The sequence below is a fragment of the Schistocerca americana genome, chromosome 1 (genome assembly GCF_021461395.2).
Source record: "Schistocerca americana isolate TAMUIC-IGC-003095 chromosome 1, iqSchAmer2.1, whole genome shotgun sequence".
NCBI classification, from domain to species: domain Eukaryota; kingdom Metazoa; phylum Arthropoda; class Insecta; order Orthoptera; family Acrididae; genus Schistocerca; species Schistocerca americana.
Genome location: NC_060119.1, coordinates 641118459 through 641140530, shown reverse-complemented (window position 1 = coordinate 641140530; position 22072 = coordinate 641118459). Strand labels below are relative to the sequence as shown.

Genomic DNA, 22072 nt, shown 5'->3' with positions numbered 1-22072 from the left:
TCAATGCATCAGTCTTTGCTGATGACGTAGCTACTTGGTGAAAAACAGAATTACAGATAGAGGAAAGATCAGATGCCTAGAACTCCAAGTCTATAGAGTTTCAGTTGACAGTAAACAAGAGCAAAACTGTAGGAATGGTTATGAGCAGGACATCTGGCCAGGGCAGCTTGATGCCAGAAGGAGAAAAAATTAAATGTGTGGAAGCTTTCAATTACCTGGGAAGTACAATATCAACTGCCAAACTAGAAGTACAGAACAGACTAAGAAAGGGACCTAAATTTTTTCATGTGCAGAATCTAGTGTGGGACAGGGGAGTTCCTGTGAGAGCCAAACAAACTATCTTCCAAATGTATCTCCTGCCAATTATGACATACAGCCTGGAGTGCTGTGCAGTCAACAAGCCAGATTTGAGCAAATCACAAGAGTGCTAAATGAAGCTTCTGCAAACAGCCTTGTAGAGCACTAAAAGAGATGAACTTAGGAATGAATACAACAGAGGAGAGATGCAAATGGATCTGTCAGTGACTGAGATACTGTGACCGCATGGCTCAAGTGGATTAGACATGTGAAGGATGAATGATAATTGCCTGCCAAAATAATATTGTATAGAAATGTGCAAGGGAAAAGACCAACAGGACAACGCAGAAAAAGATGGCCCGATCAGATTGAGTAAGATCTGAAGACTAGACGAGAAAGCTAGGAACAATATCAAGGCAAGTAACATATTAATATAGAGCAAAATGGAGGCAAATTATTCATAAACACCCTACCAAGCTCACCAGGAGGGTACAGAGGTGGTGGTGATGATGCAAGTCTCAGATAGTATCTTAAAACTCAAACAAGCTCATCAAGCTGAACTATTTATGCACATACACAAACGTCAGGTTGCGATATCAGCAGACTGATTCCTGTATACACACAGAAACACGTAAACATGTTTAGCATTATGAGGCCATAATGCTAAAGTCCACAACTTGTATAATTTCATCTTTCTTCTTTTCTGTCACAGTTGTTTTTGTATGTTTGAATTTCTATAGCCTCTCTGTGCATCCTGGCATGTTGCTTTTGTGCTCTTTAACCTCAATACTAGTGCTCCTTTTAGTATTTCCCTTGCATATTTGACCACAAGTGCAAGGTACCATACTTCTGCTGTAGCCAGTGGTGGGCATAGTTCCTTCTCAGTGCTCATGTACTGGCACACATTTTGTGATAGTTTTAATACTGTCAATACAATGTCTTTTTAACAGCCTGCAGATCTGAAATGTGGCAGTTTTTAGGGAGAGAAGGAAAACTTCCTTTTAACTTGGTTCTTTCCCACTAGAAGCTGCAGATCATTTAGGATGTAGTACCTCCTTTATCACATAACTTGAAAAGAGAATGCATTTTTCAAGTAACATCATTGCATAAAATAATTAACTGAGACTACTTGACTCATAACTTTACATTTAATTTTTTTTGTCCCCTGCACCATTCAGCAGTCTTGGTATATGGAAATTACAGTACTTAGTAGTCAGTGATTAGTCACAGTGTTGCAAAATAAATTACTTTTTATCATTGCCTTTGTTGTTCATGGACTAAGTCTTCTTTCGCTGATTGATTTACTTCTCTATGCACTATCAAACTATTTTTTTTTTAAACTGCTGTAAGGCAAAGAGGTATTAGAAGACATTGTAGGGTTAACATACAACAGAATGCATACACATAATATACCAATAATATTATTTATTATGTACAGATGAAGGACAAAATTAAATGAGCTAACTATTTAATTTAAAGTAGTTTTTGCCTTTTAATTGTGTTCAGTCCAAGAAGCCTGGAGTCTTCTTCCTCAACATCCTCTGCTGACATGACAGGCATAAACAGCATCAAACAGATGCTTTGGGCCACTATCTTCCATTAGAAAACCCATTGTTCCCCTGAAAGACTGTCACATCTCCCCTCTGTTCTCACAACAGATGAGCACGCTCTCTAATTCTATGGTCTGAGTGATCTGCCCTACCTTTTCAACCTTCCTTACCATATATTTCTCTCTGAAGAAGAACTAGTGAACTGAGAAGATGAGATAGTTTTATGTATGTGTGTCTACCGACGATATAAAAAATTTCACCTCCAGGGGGGACATACTGGCCAGCAATTCTGTATTATAATTTTATAGTTTTCTTAAATGAAGTTTCCTTTTTTACATGACACTGAACCATACAAGTTAGGCAAAACACACAGTGGTTAAATACCATGGACAAAAGGGGAAACAGGATCAAAATCCTGTCCTTTCTTTCTGTGGCTCACATAAAATCATTTCACACAAATGCAGAATACAGCTTACTTCTTCAAATCTTCTTTAACATGCTGCAGTGGTGGATTAATAAGTTTCAATTAAAAAGAAATCCCAAGATAACCTCCAATGAGCACAATACAATTTGTCCAGAAGCTTTAATTTATTTTTCTAGAGTTTAAGTTTCTTTCTATCTCTTCATAAAACTGCCTTGTAGCACAAATAATTTTCTTGTTTGACAGAAAAAAGTCCTTTGCTTTAAGGTATTTTTAATGTCAGGAAACAGAAATACATTAATTGAATCAGGTATGAAGAATAAGGATGGTGAGCTATTTTGATACCTAGGACCTGTCTTATGGAATTTTCTACTAGGACAATGCAGCTGTTATTCAGCAAATTTTGCACAGGCTTCTTTAAATACCTTGTAATTATTACACTCATTTATCAGTAGATTTTACTTACTGGTGCTTTTCACCATAAATAATAATCAGTTTCAGTTGAACAGTTATTTATACACTCATAATAAAAGGAACAAGACTAAGTTTCCTGTAGTCTTTATCTCCTTAGAGGGTTCACAACAGGATATCTTATTTTGGTACATATATCTTCCAACAAACGTCCATCAGTCATAAAGCAAGAACTTGGGAGTTTCTACACATCCAAGTTGCTAGGTCATAAATAAAGTGGTAAATTTGTTCGCTGAATATCTCAGCACAAGAGCTACAACTAATCCTGGCCACAGGCCAACTTATACACAGGAGTCTTATGTAGTTTTGTCAGAAAGTGCTCCTGATGACAACTGTCATCTGGGTAGTGGCAACATGACAGACAACAGTAATGTTGCACAAGCTACTCTGTTCCCATAGTGATGCCAGATAGTGACTCTACATCATTTCCCCACCCCCTATCTCTCTTGTTAGAAAAACATAGGTGGTGCATGGTCTGGAGGAGCTGCCACTGGGAGGGATGGCAGACCAATGTCTGTGGGTGTCACTACATAATGGGGCTGAATAAGGCTTGATGGAAGTTGGATGAGTCTCCCCAGAATCTCATAGTCCACAGAAGTCTATGGGTGAAGATCATGGTGTACACGATGGGCCCACGGCAGACAGAGAACATCCCAAGGATCCCAGTTGGGTAGCATCCATAACTCATGGGCCCCACTGCGGGCACCAGCCAGAAGTAAGAGGCCTCAATGATGACACAGGCCCATGGGACAGGTGCAACGCATCTGAGTGAGTGGTCAGAGAGTGGCGATAAAGCAACTCCACTGGGTTGTGGCAATCAGTTAGGGTGGCCCCGTAAGTCGTTAGAAAACTGTAGAAGAATTTAGGTATGGTGTCGAACATCATTTCCTTGTGGGTGGTAACTACAACATAAAGTTCTGCTTGTTCAAGTCTGTTGTCCAAGAGGTCTGTTGTCCAAGAGGCTGAACTCCAAATATGTCAAGGGCAGTAGCATGATAGAACACTTGCTGCCGGTGTCTGGAACAAGAGTTCAAGGTTATGGAGATGGTCCTTTGAAATTGTGTCTGTAGCCAAGAGACAAACAAGGATTCAGCACAGTTTGGAATACTTGTAGTATCTGATCATATGGTCAGCTACTGATAATATGCTCTAGTGTGGAAGGGACAGATATAATCATAGAGCCCACAAACGATAGGGATTAATATATCTTGATTGGCAAGTGTGTCCAGTTCGTTTTTAAGGGGAATCCGTAGAGCTAGGGGCACCAGCTGAGCTTAAAAAAGTGTGGTGCTGCATTGCCTTATGTGATGTGGGCTTCAAGATTATTCACCTTCCCTAATCCTTGCAAGAAAATTTGTAGGTATCCATCATAGACAGTCTTTAGAGCAGCACAGGGCCTTTCAGATTGCATGGCATGTACTGTTTCATGAACTGTAAATCCTACAGTGTGAAAAGAGCCTATACTGAGAACATTATCCACACCGGGATGATCTAAAATAATAAAATTTACAGGACAAGTGACTTGGGTGACTTGGCTATGAGCAAAACTTGAAGTTTTCCTAACAAGCACACATGATGGCATCCATAGGCATAAAGGTTTAACCTGGTAGCCTGCAAGGGCACAGGGGCATCAGTAGCAACTTCACCGAGTGTATAAATCCATCTAAGCATATTTGCTGTGTTCCATTCTGAGGAGAGTGCACTTCGATAGGTTTACCCCCAGTTGGTTCACTTCCACAAGTTGGCACATATTTTCATTCGAACTGCTATAAGAAACCTCTTGCAAGTGTCCCTTTAAGCTGCACCTGTGGCATGTTGCGCATCGAAAGGGGCATACTCTGCGTGAATAACAAAGGAACCAATGTTTACAGGTACTGAGAGGGTCCATTGCTACTAGTGTAGTTGTTTACGGGGTTGCCTGGGCCATGGTGCAGGTGAGGGCTCTCCTGCACTTGGCATGATGTCCTGCACTATCGGTGTCCGAGAGCTGACTGCAACGAAGTCTTCTTCCATTATAAACAAACTTTTGGTTGTGTGGGCAGTTTCATAGCCTTGAATTATTTGCATTGCTTCCATCAGAGAAGGACCTGATTTCCTTAATGCAAATTCCTCACTTCCAAATAAGGAGAAAGATGCACAATACTGTCCCTGATTAGAGGGTACTTGGAATTCTGCCCAAACAAACATTTAAATTGCAATTTCTACTTAATCCTTGCAAGTTGGTGGACCAGACTATGGATATTGATTGGGGCCATTTTTCTGCTGCCAAAACCTCTAACCTGGGTGCAATACCATTTTTCTTTATTAAAAAATGTTCTTGAAATAGGGAAAATATTATTGGCAATTCGAGTTCTGCCAGATTACTTAATTGATTTTACATTGCCAACAATGCCCTCTAACCCCTTTTGAATATAGAAAAGTGAAAATTTTACGAAGCTGCTCTCTTTCCTTTTCACTATAAAAAGTACGTTCTGATGACCACCATGCATTCTGTTACTAGACACCCAAAATTTTGGAATTAACTACCATGTCAGGAAAAGTGGCTACATGAAACGTAATTTAATTGTGTGTTGCCCCCACAGGTCATATTGAACTTCAGAACTCCCATGGACATTCATTACTCTCTGTACTTTTTTATTTTTAGCAGAAATGTATAACTATTTAACATTTATTATTAAAGTTAATTAAAAGTATTGTGTTGTATAAGCACCAATTTTTTTCAGGATGTGAACTGAGTAACACTCATAGGTTCACATACCCCATACTGATCAAAAGCTATGGTTTGTAGCAATATTATGAAAAGGAAAGTTGATACTCACCCTATAGCAGAGATGCTGAGTCACAGATAGGCACAACAAAAAGACTGTTACAGTATGGGGAGCACACAAGGACAATGTGGAGAAAGAATAGGGCAGCTACGTGCAGGTGGGCAGGGGGAGATGTTGGGGGTGGGGGGGGGGGGGAGTAGTGGAAAAGTAGAGAAGTGAAAAGACTGGGTGCATAAGTGGAATGAGAGCGGTGTAGTGCTGGAGTGGATGGTTGAGAAAGATGACTAATGAATGTTGAGCCCAGTAGGGTTACAGCAACATAGGATATATTGCAGGGAGAGTTCCCACCTGCGCAATTCAGAAAAGCTGGTGTTGGTGGGAAGTATCCTTATGGCACAGGCTGTGAAGCAGTCACTGAAATGAAGGATCTTGTGTTGGGCAGCGTGCTCAGCAACAAGGTGGTCCACTTGTTTCTTGGTGACAGTTTGTTGGTGGCCATTCATGGGGACAGACAGCGTGTTGGTTGTCATGCCCACATAGAATGCTGCACAGTGGTTGCAGCTTAGCTTGTAAATTATATGACTGGTTTCACAGGTAGCCCTGCCTTTGATGGGATAGGTGATGTTTGTGGCCAGACTGGAGGAGGTGGTGGTGGGAAGATGTATGGGACAGGTCTTGCATCTAGGCCTATTACAGGGATATGAGCCATGAGGTAAAGGATTGGGAGCCGGGGTTGTATAGGAATGGAAGAGTACTTGGTGTAGGTTTGGTGTACAACAGAATACCACTGTGGGAGGGGGAAGGATAGTGGGCAGGACATTTCTCATTACAGGGCGTGACAAGAGGTAGCCAAAATCCTTGTGGAAAATGTAATTCAGTAGCTCCAGTCCTGAGTGGTACTGAATTACGAGGGGAATGCTCCTCTGTGGGCAGACGGTGAGACTTACGGAGGTTGTAGGAGACAGGAAAGATAGGGCACAGCACCTTTTTTTTTTCCCCAGACAGTCTGTCAAGGCCTCAGTGAGACCATCAGTATATTTTAACAGAGACCACTCATCACTGCAAATGTGGACCATGTGGGGCTAGGCTGTATGTAAGGGACTTCTTGGTAAGGAATGGATGGCAGCTGTCGAAGCAGTTAGTAGGTATGATATGGATAGAGGTACTGATCTAGCCATCTTTGAGGTGGAGGTCAACATCTATGAACTTGGTTTGGTGGGTTGAGAAGGACCAGGTGAAGCAAAGGGGAAAGAACCTGTTGAGGTTCTGGAGGAATGTGGATAGTGTGTCCTCACCCTCGATCCAGATTGCAAAGATATCATCAATGAATCTGGACCAGGTGAGGGGTTTACGATTCTGCGTGTTTAGGAAGCCAGAGGCTGCAGCCATATGTGTGTGAACTCCATTTGTGTGTGTGTGTGTGTGTGTGTGTGTGTGTGTGTGTGTGTGTGTGTGTATTTTCAACACAGGCTTTGTTGGCCAAAAGCTTACATTGTGAAAGTCTTTTTGTTGTGCCTATCTGTGACTCAGCATCTCCGCTATATGGTAAGCAGCAGCTTTCCTTTTCATAATATTGTTTCATTCCATCCTGGATTTCCCATTGTATGAAAAGCTATGGTTTAAATTATGATAGGAGTAACAAAGTTTGGTGAAAGTGCTCCACAGCCATGTTCAAGTTCGAAAACATTCTTGTTACATTATATATTTCTGAACAGAAACACACAACCCAAGACTTCACTGCACTACTCGAGAGCCAGTCGAACATGCACCTATCAATCAGTGCAGGTATCACTGCAAACTTCATGTGCCCTGATGACACAGTTGGAATCTACGGCTGACCCACCATTTTTCTGTCTAAAGAAGAATTTTCAGCAGAAAGCAGCTATTGTCTCATTAAGGATATTTTGAAGGATCACCTACTGTTGAGTACTTTACAAAAATGTAAAAGTTCTTCCAGATATTGCGTTATGTCAATCATCAAGGCCACATTGTATTTGTTTCTTGAAAAGTGAAGAACATCCTCACCCACACCTGAGGTTTTGTGGAAGTCCTACCACACCTTTTGTTCATGCTACAGCAGAGACCAGCTCTGAATTAATAGAGTGCTTCATTACTTTTAGCCAAGACAAGCCACTAATCTCTATAAAAGATGCGAGACAGATCTTTTGTGGCAGTGTAGGGAAAATACAGGGTGTTTCAAAAATGACCGGTATATTTGAAACGGCAATAAAAACTAAACGAGCAGCGATAGAAATACACCGTTTGTTGCAATATGCTTGGGACAACAGTACATTTTCAGGCAGACAAACTTTCGAAATTACAGTGGTTACAATTTTCAACAACAGATGGCGCTGCGGTCTGGGAAACTCTATAGTACGATATTTTCCACATATCCACCATGCGTAGCAATAATATGGCGTAGTCTCTGAATGAAATTACCCGAAACCTTTGACAACGTGTCTGGCGGAATGGCTTCACATGCAGATGAGATGTACTGCTTCAGCTGTTCAATTGTTTCTGGATTCTGGCGGTACACCTGGTCTTTCAAGTGTCCCCACAGAAAGAAGTCACAGGGGTTCATGTCTGGCGAATAGGGAGGCCAATCCACACCGCCTCCTGTATGTTTCGGATAGCCCAAAGCAATCACACGATCATCGAAATATTCATTCAGGAAATTAAAGACGTCGGCCGTGCGATGTGGCCGGGCACCATCTTGCATAAACCACGAGGCGTTCGCAGTAGCGTCTAAGGCAGATTGTACCGCCAGAAATTCACGAAGGATGTCCAGATAGCGTGATGCAGTAATCGTTTCGGATCTGAAAAATGGGCCAATGATTCCTTTGGAAGAAATGGCGGCCCAGACCAGTACTTTTTGAGAATGCAGGGACGATGGGACTGCAACATGGGGCTTTTCGGTTCCCCATATGCGCCAGTTCTGTTTATTGACGAAGCCGTCCAGGTAAAAATAAGCTTCGTCAGTAAACCAAATGCTGCCCACATGCATATCGCCGTCATCAATCCTGTGCACTATATCGTTAGCGAATGTCTCTCGTGCAGCAATGGGAGCGGCGCTGAGGGGTTGCCGCGTTTGAATTTTGTATGGATAGAGGTGTAAACTCTGGAGCATGAGACGATACGTGGATGTTGGCGTCATTTGGACCGCAGCTGCAACACGGCGAACGGAAACCCGAGGCCGCTGTTGGATCACCTGCTGCACTAGCTGCGCGTTGCCCTCTGTGGTTGCCGTACGCGGTCGCCCTACCTTTCCAGCACGTTCATCTGTCACGTTCCCAGTCCGTTGAAATTTTTCAAACAGATCCTTTATTGTATCGCTTTTCGGTCCTTTGGTTACATTAAACCTCCGTTGAAAACTTCGTCTTGTTGCAACAACACTGTGTTCTAGGCGGTGGAATTCCAACACCAGAAAAATCCTCTGTTCTAAGGAATAAACCATGTTGTCCGCAGCACACTTGCACGTTGTGAACAGGACACCCTTACAGCAGAAAGACGACGTACAGAATGGCGCACCCACAGACTGCGTTATCTTCTATATCTTTCACATCACTTGCAGCACCATCTGTTGTTGAAAATTGTAACTACTGTAATTTCGAAAGTTTGTCTGCCTGAAAATGTACTGTTGTCCCAAGCATATTGCAACAAACGGTGTACTTCTATCGCTGCTCGTTTAGTTTTTATTGCCGTTTCAAATATACCGGTCATTTTTGAAACACCCTGCAAAAAGTATTTATCCCTCAGAAGAGTGCAGTCAGAATATTGTGTTAAATTGATAAAGGAACATTTTGGAGTAGTGTCTTCAGGGACATATGGATCCCTATATGTGTGTGTCAATACTTGTACTGCCTAGTGGTAAACATGATTCATAACAAAGAGTGAATTAAAGGGAAACTGTGCAATTTACTACCATAATATTAAAAGTAAAACTTTTCATATAGACTTTGAATTCCTATCTAGAGTTCAGAATAGAGCTTTATATTCTGGTGTAAAAGTTTATGATAGGTTGCTGATACACTTCAGATAGGGAATTGAAAACCCCCTTATGGTCAGAAACAAAGTAAAAGGGACCTCATTAGCCATTCCTATAATTTATTAGAACATATGGAGGTCAAAATGCCTCAAAAATGTAAAAAAAAAAAAATTATATGTAACATATTATATCTAAATGTTGCATAATCAAGATACCTGACTTGTCTTCATGAAAGCCCTCTTCAGGATGGTGTATTCAGATTTGCATATGTCGAGTATCATTCCACTGAGTCTAGTTTGGACACTGCTGTCAAAAATTCTAAATCTTTGTAGCTTCTTCCTGTCGACAGGAACCGCAATGCCACTATCAGCCTTCTATGTAGTGAAATTACTCTGGTACAGGTATTTTGGTGTATTTTATGAGGAGTTATGAGTGTCAATGAATATTTGCAACGTAAGTTGCAAAGTAAATTAATACCTTATGTGAATACTGCCTCTGACTTTTGTTAAAATTTCTTAAAGATAGTTGTGAACATAAACCACAGCAGAGTTTCCTGCATTATGTTAGTGTCAGAAACTGAAACAAGCCCTGGATAATTGGTGGATGATCCCCTTTGTTGATATGGTTTTTTACTATGGGCCATTTGGTATGCTTTTTGCACCTGAAAATTAGTGCAAAAAGTTAACACTCGCTGACGATGTTCCTTGGTCAGGCCAGATTCTATTGGCAGTCTTCAGAGTAGCATCCTCTTCTGCATTGCTTGTGGTGGTAGTGGAGGTGCCCTTCCTAAACTGTTTAGGCTGTTCCTATGCACATACCTTTAGGGATTCATAGCTCCCCTTTACCACTCACACTGTCTACAATTGTCGTTGACATGTAGATTTATTTTGTGAGCCTGAACAGCTTTCTGCAAAGAGACAAGTTTCACCATTTAACTGCACATCTAGATCTAAATTGATGATTGGGACTCATCTCATCAATGACTGCAGGGTAAAAAGTTCTTCAACAACAAACAATTCTTGTTAGAATAGCTTAATCAGTCTGGAGCTCCACGCTTCCATAGTCTGTGACTTTGTGATGTCTGCATGAAATCTCATCTGAAAATAATACTACAACTACATTCTATAGAAACTACAAATTTGAAGGGCTGTGTTCTGTAATTGATAGCTGTTTTTTGCAATACATGTTCCTCAGCTGGACATATGAGGATTGCCCAAAAGTAATGCATCACATTTTTTTCCCTCAGCCAAAAACAATGCTCCAAAAAACATTACGGGTATATTACTTGAAGTCTCTTGAGTGAGTGCGTAAAATTTCCATCACTTCTGACAGATAGTGTAGCTGCAGCACTGTTTCAAAATGGCATCTGTAGGTGATGTACATTACAAGCCACATGCTGTCATTGAATTTCTCACTGTAGAGAAAGAAACTGTGGGGAATATTCACAAACGCTTGTGCAAAGTCTATGGAGCATCTGCTGTTGACAGAAGTACAGTTAGTCACTGGGCACGGAGGGTGAAGTCATCAGAAGGCAGTTCTGCGGGGCTTCCACTTGTTTGGGCCATTAAAGCATGCTATTCGTGGAAGGCATTTGGAGGATGATGAGGAGGTGATTCACTCTCTCTGGCATGCCGCCAGGACAAGGATTGGTACCGACAGGGCATACGTGCCCTTGTTTCATGCTGGAGGAAGGCCATAGGACTGGGTGGAGATTACATGGAGTATGTAGATAAAACACTATTCTTTTGTGTGTGTAACTGTCATTATATTCAATAAAGAATTGCTGAAGAAAAAAATGCACTGCATTACTTTCTGGGCAACCCTCATATTTCCCATTTGCAACTTTCAGCACAATCAATTTTCTTTCATGGAATATCGTCTTCTTTACCTGATGACAATAAGCATCTGAGATTACTGAATGTAAAGACAAAGTTGACTAGCTCCTAGACAGGTTGGCCATCAACAGTGATATCATTGAGATTTCCTGACAACTTGGTGACTGTTGTACATGGAGGATTTCATCTGTGGCAGCCTCATCTCAATAGATGATCACCTCGTTTAGTTTTCCTAAATTCAGCTGCTAAACAAGCATCTGTTACCTCTTTCTGGTGATTTTCAACAGCTACAGCAGATCTGGGGAGTGACCTTGTCCATAGTAAGGCGATTTGTCTGACAGGTCAACTACAATCCTCCACAGTTAACTGCCATGAATAAGACTGTCATGACAGTTGATGTCTGGCAGTGTATTAGTTGTTGAACACCAATCTTCTTTCTCTACACTAGCTCACAGCATATCCACAGTGAAAACATACTGGCGTGTTGCCCTCCATTCTCCAAATATTGGTTCATCTGTGGGGTATTACAGTCGGTGGAGGAGTTGCTTGTATCTGCATTGATCAGATGCCGGGTGGTAGTTTGACAGATGAGGCATAAGTCCGAGTTGGCCAAGTCCATTCTTACTGGTGTGTTCAATAAGAGGCAGAGATCGGTGCTAAATAACAATACATCTCTCTTGCAATGTTCTCTATTACCTTCTGACATGGGGGTCAACATTCATGGCTATCTCTTGATCACTATGTCCAACAGCTCTGGATGCCTTAAGCTGCTGTACCTCTTCTCTTAAGTCCAGCTTACATGATGAAACTGGGTTGTATGCAACTACACTAACAACCACTGGGCATACATGGAGCAGGTTTGCACAACCCTTTGGTGAAATTAAACACTTTTGGCTTGTTCCAACTTTTGCAAGACTAGTTGCCTGAGTCTTAATGTTAGCTGTATTGGTGGAGTGTAAGCAAACTGAAATACAAGTGGGGAATGGAGGAAATTGTTTGCTTTTCAGATATCTTTGCTATGCATAGGTGATACTACACTTGAGTGTGTCATTGTGATCTGAACATGGATGGACTGACAATATCTGAGCTGTAGAGCAACATTCATACAATTAGAAGTATACATATGAACTAAGAAAAATACAGGCATGCAAAATATCTGGCTTTACAACAGCCCACTTCCACAAAACAACAATTTCATGGTTTGAGTTGGTCGATATCTGGAAAGCTGAATTCTTTATTCAATATTCATTTACTTAAAAGTCACAACAGTGCTTCCCATGCAGAAATCATAGTACATATGATTAAATTTTGAAATGTTGCCATGGCACTTCAAGTAAAATTTTGTGAACATTCTCTCCTTAATGTGAGCTGCTTCAAATAATTATTGCAGCTTTGTATTTATCTTTACTCTTGTTCATAACTGGTAAATTCCATAATCAACAAGCCCCTGGTATATTAGCTATGGTTGTGCATATTTTTGGGAAGCTGTTTTTCTCTGATGGTTATGAAACATACATATAGCTCTGACAATATTGTCAACTATTTCCAGGCTTAGCAGTGTTCGCTTTACACACACGTGAAATTTGGAATGCAAATTCCAAATGCATTTTCCACAACATGGTGAGCTATATTTTTCACTGAAACTCAATGGATCAAGCTCTGAAAAAGACTTAATACAAATGCTTCATCATCAACTAAAATCACACCTTCTAACAGGGTGAGTTCTGCACTTTACATTGCACACCATTTGATTTGTAATATCGGTTATGGTGATAATGCTTCATGTATAATAATATTTTTCTTCATTACTGTTGCTGGCATCTTTTCTTAATCCAGCCATGAGCTCAAATGCACTTTTATTTCTTTTCTTCCACAGAAATTTCATGCAAATTGGCATTGACTTCACAACAACTTGTGCAGCTGTCAGAACTTTCACTGAGGACATGACTACGGCACTCACAAAACAACCAAACTGAAGTGTACACTGGTGTCACCGTGTCTAGTCACATATGAAACTATTTGCATGAAACTCATTTCACACAATGAGTGATGTAACAAAATGTCATTGTGTAGACTAGCTTTTATTACATGGTATATGAGATAAATGAGGTCATGGTGGTCTTCTGCCACTGCCATATGGACCACATTTGGGAGTCAGTCATACCTCTTTTGTCCAACTATTTTTCTGCTGCATTTCCTTGATGCACTGGCACCACTTGAATTTCTTGGTTGTTGTGGCATCCTTTACAAGAAAAGCTTGGTACAGTGACTCCTATCATGAAGTGTGATATTTTATTGGCTCCTGTCATATTTGGATTCACAATGTGGCATAGGGCCAAAACATTCTGTACTTAAGACTGTGCTATTTTGACATGACTTTAGGTCCTGTTCATCAGTTGTTCCTCTGCTAAGTGGAATTGCTGTCATCAAATGTTTCCTTCAGTTTGCCCTGGAATTTGTCACAGCTATCAAGCCTCTCTTTGTTGTTCTTGAACCACTGGTGGGCTGTGCTTTAGTAAAAGTACGCATTTGCTAACAACATGTCATATCATTCCACTTGTTGTATTTTGTGACTCAGTCAAATTATTTCAGCCATTTTGTGAGGTCCTGACCAGCGTCTCTGAAAACACTGAAGGAAGTCTAATGTGTTGTTGACTTGCTGCTGCCTGGCGATCTACTAATTTTCTGAATATATATGGATCTAGGAAGCAATGTATTGCTTGTATTCTGGTCCCAGTCTATGTAGGTGATGGCTTTTATGTAGTCTATTTGGAGTCATGGTGACGTAGGTGTTTTGAAATACCTGATGTATCCACCACACAATGTCACATCATAGCCACAATCAAGTTCAATTCCGATAACAGAGTCATCAGTGAAATACACCACTTAGCACTGAAAGCATATTCATTGTGAACAGTACCACACAGACAGAACTGAACTCCTGGAGGGAGAGTGCTGTTGTTTGTACAAACATTATGCAAAAATTACAAACATGAGAAATTTCAAGAAACTTCCAGAAATGATAAAGACTAAACTTCAAATAACTCCTGATGGTGGGACTGAAGTGGCAACCTAAAGCATGTCAGCCAGCAATGCAAAGTTTTATACCTCACTGAACGCAGTGTAGCTTGCAGCAATACTATTGTTCTAGCAAATAATGATTCATCTAATCAACAGTTTCAAATGTGAGTGACATATCAGTCACTGTGGTTCATCACAATATAACTATTCAGACTGGGAAATTATATAAAGTGATGCCTAATTGATCAAAAACACAATGCCAGACCAGGATTTGAACTTAGACTGTTGCCTCCTGCAAACAGGCTTTATCTGAGTATGACTTGTGGCCTCTCTTCATAGTTTCAATTTTGTCAAAATCTCTTTCCTACCTGTTAGACTTCACAGATCTGCTGCATACCTCACTGGGCTTGCACTCCAAGCAGAAAGGAGGAATGACTTAGAAAAGACAAGGGGTTAATTTCATATTGATTCTTTAAACATGTTGCAGGATGTGCTCTGGTTTTTCCTACTGTGCCTGGATAGCTCAGTCAGTATGATTATAAAAACTGAAATGTAATTGTGTTAAGTGATCTCATCTTTAAAAATTATAGAAATTGTGGACCTGTATTATAAGAAAGTAATTGATTTAGCAACTGAGTAAAAATTTTGATCTGCTGTTTCTCATTTTCATGAAACAGCTTACTATGTATTTTCATGAAAGTGACAAGGGTTCTACTTGTACTCACATCAACATCTTTAAAAACAACGTGTAGAAAATATGACTTTCAATAAGGTTGCTCACTTTGCATAACACATTTTAGCACATGCTGAGTGACTTTTTTCTATTAGTTTATAGCCACTTCCAAATGGATCTAATAAAACTGTTTTATTTTCTTGATGTTGACAAATAACATCTAGCAGAACTACCTCTTAAGTTACTAGTAATGTATGAACTATAAAGAGGCTGACCCTTTTATTTTTCATTTTTAGATCTGACAATGCCCATCTGTGATAGAAACCAATAATATAAAGATATGTAAATGTTGCATGCCTTCCTCAATTATATCACCAACATACACTGTGTGATGAACAGCTAAAAACTTACCAGAGACCATGTTGATTTTGTTCTCTTATGTGAAGATTTTATTAATAAATTATGAAATATCATCTCTATTACTTGTTCTATCATATCACTCACACTCCCCCCCCCTTTTTTTTTACAAATATTGCTCAGCAAAATATCTTTGTTTATGAAATATATTATGTTCCTTAGTTAATACCATTTTTTTAACATAAATCTCCTTTAATAAGTATAGTCTGCATTTTAATAACATGTAAAAACAATTTTCATCTCTTATACACACACAATAAAAATCTAGTACATTACGACTGATCCTTATGTTGCTTTTTGAAATGATTGACAAGATAACGCTTCTGTCTGAAAGACATACCACAGACTGAACAGCAATAAGGCTTATCCTTTGAATGCACGAATTTGTGCCTCTGCAGCTCTCCAGACACACGGAATTCTCTACCACAAATATCACATACACAGGGACGCTCACCTGTATGTGTCATTTTATGCACGAGTAACTCCTGACGTCTTCTAAAACGTCTTTCACAGAAATTACAATTATATGGAAAGATATCAGTATGTGTTTTGGCATGCATATAATGAGATGCTTTAGAACTAAAGCGTTTACCACATATAGCACAAATAAATGGACGTTCCCCAGTGTGAGTTCGTCTGTGGTCATCACAAGTTGCTTTAGCAGCAAACAAAGTACCACAAATATCACACTTGAAGTTCTTGACACGTGCATGGACATCTCTAAGATGACGAGTCAAGCCTCCTGAATCACGGAAACCTTTCCCACAAATGTGACATGTAAAAGGGCGCTCATCAGTATGAATTCGCAAATGCCGTAGGAAACTATCTTTTTGGAAAAACACTTTTTCACAATCACTGCAACGAAACGACTTTTTATCTTTCTTCTTCACATCATGTCTTTCTATTAAACCTATAATTAGATTTTGTTTTGTTGCTGCACCATTTTGATTTAAAATGTCTTCTTCAGCATCAGACTGTAAGTTCAGAGGTGCTGTCTCTCCTTTGTCACATTTCCTCTGTTTCTTGGATTCTACTATCTTATTATGCTCAGAGTTGCACAAATTAAGCATTTCCTTGTCTCTAGAATCTTCTGTTATTGTTTGGTGAATGTCCATCTCCATTTCAGGACATTCAGAGTTTGAGGTATTTATTTTGTTAAAATCAGTGGCAGCTACAGTGCTTCCTGTATTTTGAACTGCATCATTTCTCGTCTGGCATTCGTAATCATTATTTGTTTCACTTATAATATCAGTGTTATTTTCTATTCTGCCGTGACAGGACTTCTGCATAATATATGATTTAACATTGTCTTTTTCAACAGGTCTTCTGAGGCACACATTACCTTCGAGTGCAATTTTGTTTTCATTTTCAATATTTGACCTCTTCTTGAACGTATCACTAATCACATTTGTTCCTCTCACTTCAAAAGAATGACTGTCTGGACAGTAAGTGTTGCACCTGTAAAATAAATTACATAAAAAATATTACAATAACATTGTAATTTTCTTCACCGCAAGATTCATACGAATATGTGGCATCATGCCTTGGAGTCAGAAACAAATCTGGAGTTGTAATGTAACTGACAATATGAACTCTTGAAAGTTAGTCAGACACCTTCTTTTTTTTTTTTTTTTTTTTTTTTTTTTAACTTTTAAGTGCTTCAAGTTTCAATGAACATTTTCAAATAAAACAAATAATGCATAAGCATTCTTAAGACCTCACATAGCTGAACACGCTAAAGTAAAAACTGATGAACCACGGAAACTAGTGCATATTGTACATAAAAAAATAAAGAAAACAGGGAGGAATAAACAGGTGTGGTTATAGGATACCTCAGACGTTGTTAGTTCATTTGAGAGATTTTATGCAAGTTTCAGATAACTTGTCACGTTGTGCAAAAATAGAAATGTATGTCAGGAAGTTAGAATACTCCAACTTTAATAATAAAAAGCACGAATTATTGATACCTTCCACACACGACCAACTCATACTGGCAAGCCTTGCTGCAAAAACGTCAAATACAATTTTAAAATTTCAACCATTAAAATTACAGTAACGACAGTCTTCAGAGGCAGTACAGTTCAAAAAAATATCATCATCAGGTGTACAACAACAGAGCATATTTAGTATCATGACTGCAGTGTAAGTGGCAAAATAAGAAATGAGTGCAGTAATGGTCAGGAAAACCTTGTTTAATGGAAAACAATGAGGATGTCGATATCTCCCTCTCCGATGTTTCAAGGGAAACCTCTGCCCACATCAGACATACCACCAAAGAACAGTACCTCCACTTTGACACAGTCCCTGAATCCATGTCAAAAAGTCACTGCCCAATAACATGGCAGTCATTACAACAGAAAGAATAGATTGCTACTCACTTAATACAAAACTGTTGAGTTGCAGACAGACACAACAAAAAGACTGCTATACACTGGAGCAGCTTTCTGCCAAAAGGCCTTACAAAGTAGGAAACACACACACACACACACACACACACACACACACACACACACATATTCACACAAGGGCAACTCACACATGTAACAACTGCCTCTGACCACTGAGGCCTCAGTGTGAGCAAATTTGAGTGTGTACCCTACTTTAGAAGAAGGCCTTTTGGCAGAAAGCTCAAATCTATCAGTCTTTTTGTTGTGCCTGTCTGCAAATCAACATCTCTTCTATATGGTGAGTAGTGATCCATCCTTTTCATAATATGTCATTATCGCAATTACTTCATCTTGTATTTTCCACTGTGTTAATTATACAAGTATATGGATAAACTTACCACAGTGTTCAAAGGCTGCCAAAATAACAGATCCAGACCTACTGCACCATTTCTTGTATGATACTGACAAATCTGTCACCACAGTGACCCAGCACTTTATCATCAAATATTAGCAAGGCATTGAAAAACTAAAACAAAACCTTTGTTAGGATTTCAACTGTCTCTTCTTGTACTCTATGCCACCCCTGATCCAAATACTCCATCTCCTCTGTGGATGGTCCAGGTCCCAAACCTGTCACATACTTGTACCTATTATCTCCTGCTACAGCCATTATAAGGGATTTCCTATCCAATCAGAGGTAAAGTTGTTTGTTCGCCATCATGCATCAGCTATGTTCCACTATTGTTGTTAAGTTCGAGTGACAACTAATAATGCATGATTGGCCACTGTGGTTAGCCACAAACATTTGACCACACAGTTGCTGTACATGTTACACACTGTAACACCAATACATGTACCTTTGGATCATTCCCTAAGCATCAGATCCTCTGAACTGTGCAGGAGGGAACTTCCCCTCCAGCACATCTTCCATTCTTACTACCCATCCTCAGCAGCTCCCTTCCCCTCATACTTTCTTTGACAGACTGTACTCAGCTCTCCCCTGTGTCGTCCCTCCCCCCCCCCCCCCCCCCCAGCTCGCTCTCTCTCTCTCTCTCTCTCTCTCTCTCTCTCTGTGTGTGTGTGTGGGGGGGGGAGGGGCACACATGGAGGGGGGCAGGGAAGGGAGGGGGGGAGAGGGAGGGATAGGGAGGGGAGGGGGAGGGAGAGAGAGAGCACTTTTAACATTCTGACCCCATTCTGCCCTTTGAATTATACCTAAATTGGCATGGGGTAGGGAAAGATGTATACTGTCATTTGTTACAAATATGAAAAAGTGGGACTTTTGTCTTGTATGGGGGGACTGTTGTCTTGTATGAGATTAATATAACACAGCACAAAACATACTAACACTATCAAGGAACTGCAGCCTTTCGAAGTTTATTTGTGGAAACAACATACTGCAAGCTCTAGACAGGGCTGAATCCGAAGCAATACTACATTTTATAAACATTCAATAACAAGCCATTAAACCTGATAATGGAGGACATGTTTGTTTGACAATATACACTTTCTTTGCATTTTACAAGATACGTTCTTCAATCACTTGGGTACAAGCACCTTCATGTCCATGGAATATTGCTCAGATAATTCTGTCGCGATTCAGAAATGATGAGTGGTGCATTGTCTTACTGAAAACACACTGTGAGGTGTTGTACGCAGTCACCTAGTTGAATGTAATTTGTCAATAGGTTCCTATTTAATTACCTGCTGAGAAACAAAGGAAAATATATCAATGACCTCATTTCATCTCATGAAATCATCCTTCACATGGGAATGCTCCACAACCTGCCTGAATTGTGTGCTATTGTCAAGAGAGATTCACTAACTCATGTTGTTTTCAATGTACAGGGTGAGGCAATCAAATGGGAAGATTTGAGGACTGACTGGCTGCTGTGGTGGGGGTTATGGGACTGGGGGACTGGCCTTGGGCCTGTAGACAGGTAGAAGTTTCAGTAGCCATGGAGCATTGGTCTAATGTGCAATGTTCATTTACTGTACAGGTGTATTACAAAAATTATGATAATTTTGTTGGAGCTCGACATTCTTTCCATCAAAAGTTTAATTTAACCCCATAGGATCCCATGCCACCGCTGTCAATCTTTGGTTGAAAAATTTTTAAGCTGCTAGTAGCACTACAAAGAAGAGAGGTGGTAGTGTAAAAACAAACCAGATCCAACAGAAATTGATCATATGTATCAAGCTTTACAAAGATGTCCATGAAAATCAGCTGGACAGCACAGCACAGAACTTGGTCTCAGAAATCGATTAGTGATTAGTGAAGAATTATCTGCACTACCATCCATACAAGATGCAAGAAGTGTAGGTCCTCCAACCTCAAAATTACAGTAACCACTTATGCTTTTACCAAGTGATGTTAAATGTTACTGGAGAAAATGAAGGGAGAGCACAACATATTGGTGACGGACAAAGCTCACTTTCACATTAGTGATTTTTTAATGAGCAGAACTTTTGATACAGGCCCAATTAAAATCCACACCATCTCCATGAAACCCCTCTCCATTCAGGAAAAGTAATGGTTTGGTACACAATGTCATCTTGAGCGATAATTAGACCTGACTTTTGAATTTGAACATGATAATGGCAAATTGTAAATACTCAGCTGACACATTCGTAACTTTCTTTTTTTTTTTTTTTTTTTTTTTTTTTTTTTTTTTTTTTTTTTTTTTTTTTTTTTTTTGCTGAACTTGATGCCTGTGATCCAAATGAAGAAATATTTTTCCAGTAGGATGGGGTAAGTAGACTTGCGTTTCCTGGTTATCTCATCAGCAGAAATGGTGATATTCCATCATGGCCTCTCAATTTGTCAGGTTTATTGGCTCCAGAAGTTTTCTTTGGGGTTACATCAAGTCAAGAGTTTTCCAGAAAAACCATGCAAGAACCAGAGACAATACAAAAGGGTCAATTCACCAAGAAACAAACAACATTCCAGCAGAAAACTATGGAACATCATGGGTGGATTCATCCCCAGACTCTGGTAATATGTGAAAAACCAAGTATGCAATATGAGTGATACCACATTCAAAATTTGATAACTTTCAACATAAACTATTAATTTCCACCCATGTGCACTAGATTCATGCAAAAAATTTAAATTTCCAGTTTGTGTGATTTTTTAAATCTTCTCATTTGGCTGCTTTGTCCTGTATTTGATCCCAGTTATCGATGTGTATTCTACCAGGGTCATCAGCCTATGGTTTTTTAAATATTTGAAGCTGCCAACAGCAGTGTCTGTTTCGTACAGGCTGCTCACTAAATGTGGTTGTCCAACACTGAATTGGTGAGTGATTTGCTCTACTATGGCCTGTCCATCCACTTTGCCAGAATGATATAAAGTTAATCATGGCAGCAACAGTTCTCTCTGGAATAAGATACTCCTGGTTTACTCTGGCTGCAGAGGCACTTGAAAAACCGGTAGCCAACCAACACTGGAGACAGTGTGTTTCATGCATTTAGCATACCCAATATACTTGCAATAAAATGCATTGGTATCACAATGTCTTGCCCATCCTTAACTCATTGTCATGTTGATCCACAATAGAAAGTGTGGCAACATCCCATCCATGTGATACTATAGTCACCATTATGACAAGCTAGTACAATTTCTCGAACAAAGCAGCGATTGCTAATACAACTACTGTAAGGATAGATACAAACTTTTGGCATACATCACTTCACATGTTTCCAAAGATGCATACACAATGCCCTGTGAATACAATAGGAATGTTTTTCACGTGTCTCTTGAACTTATTTGCCATTGTTTCAACTTATTAAGAAATTTTTGATCATCTGCACCCTCCCCATGTCTGAGAAAACTCATCTTGTTGATTTTAAATATCTTTAAATATCAAATAAAGTCCATTATTGCTGTTATGAGACTCTTTTAAATGTTATTTTTGTAATAAATCACATTTAGATGCAACAACAGCACTCAAACTGAAATCCTTCATCACTGTTCTTCTTCTGGTTGTCACAAAAGTCAAAAGCTCACTAGTAAATGTAACTAACTCTAGATCTTCAAAAGGCATGATAACCTTTGCCTATAAAATTATTTATTGACCATGATGACCTCTAAAGGATTTTACACAACTGTGAACTCCAGTTATGAGTCATTAAGCAGTTATAGTTTTCACACTAAAGATAATAGAGGATGTAACAAAATTTTATTCAATCAAAAAAAGCAACCAAATCTTGCAATGAGAAATTCATTCAGTACAGAAATCTAAAAA

The 22072-nt window shown here is 39.6% G+C and overlaps 1 protein-coding gene across 1 annotated transcript in view; it reads right to left on the bottom strand.

Annotated features, from left to right (window-relative positions):
• Window positions 1-15303: 15303 nt before the first annotated feature.
• Window positions 15304-22072, bottom strand: part of LOC124584523 (zinc finger protein 585A-like) — an 85994-nt gene continuing 79225 nt past the window's right edge. Inside the window, exon 7 of the mRNA XM_047131370.1 lies at window positions 15304-16896. Within this exon, the coding sequence (XP_046987326.1) occupies window positions 15711-16896 (1186 nt within the window). The 3' untranslated portion in view covers window positions 15304-15710. The remainder of the gene's footprint in view (window positions 16897-22072) is intronic.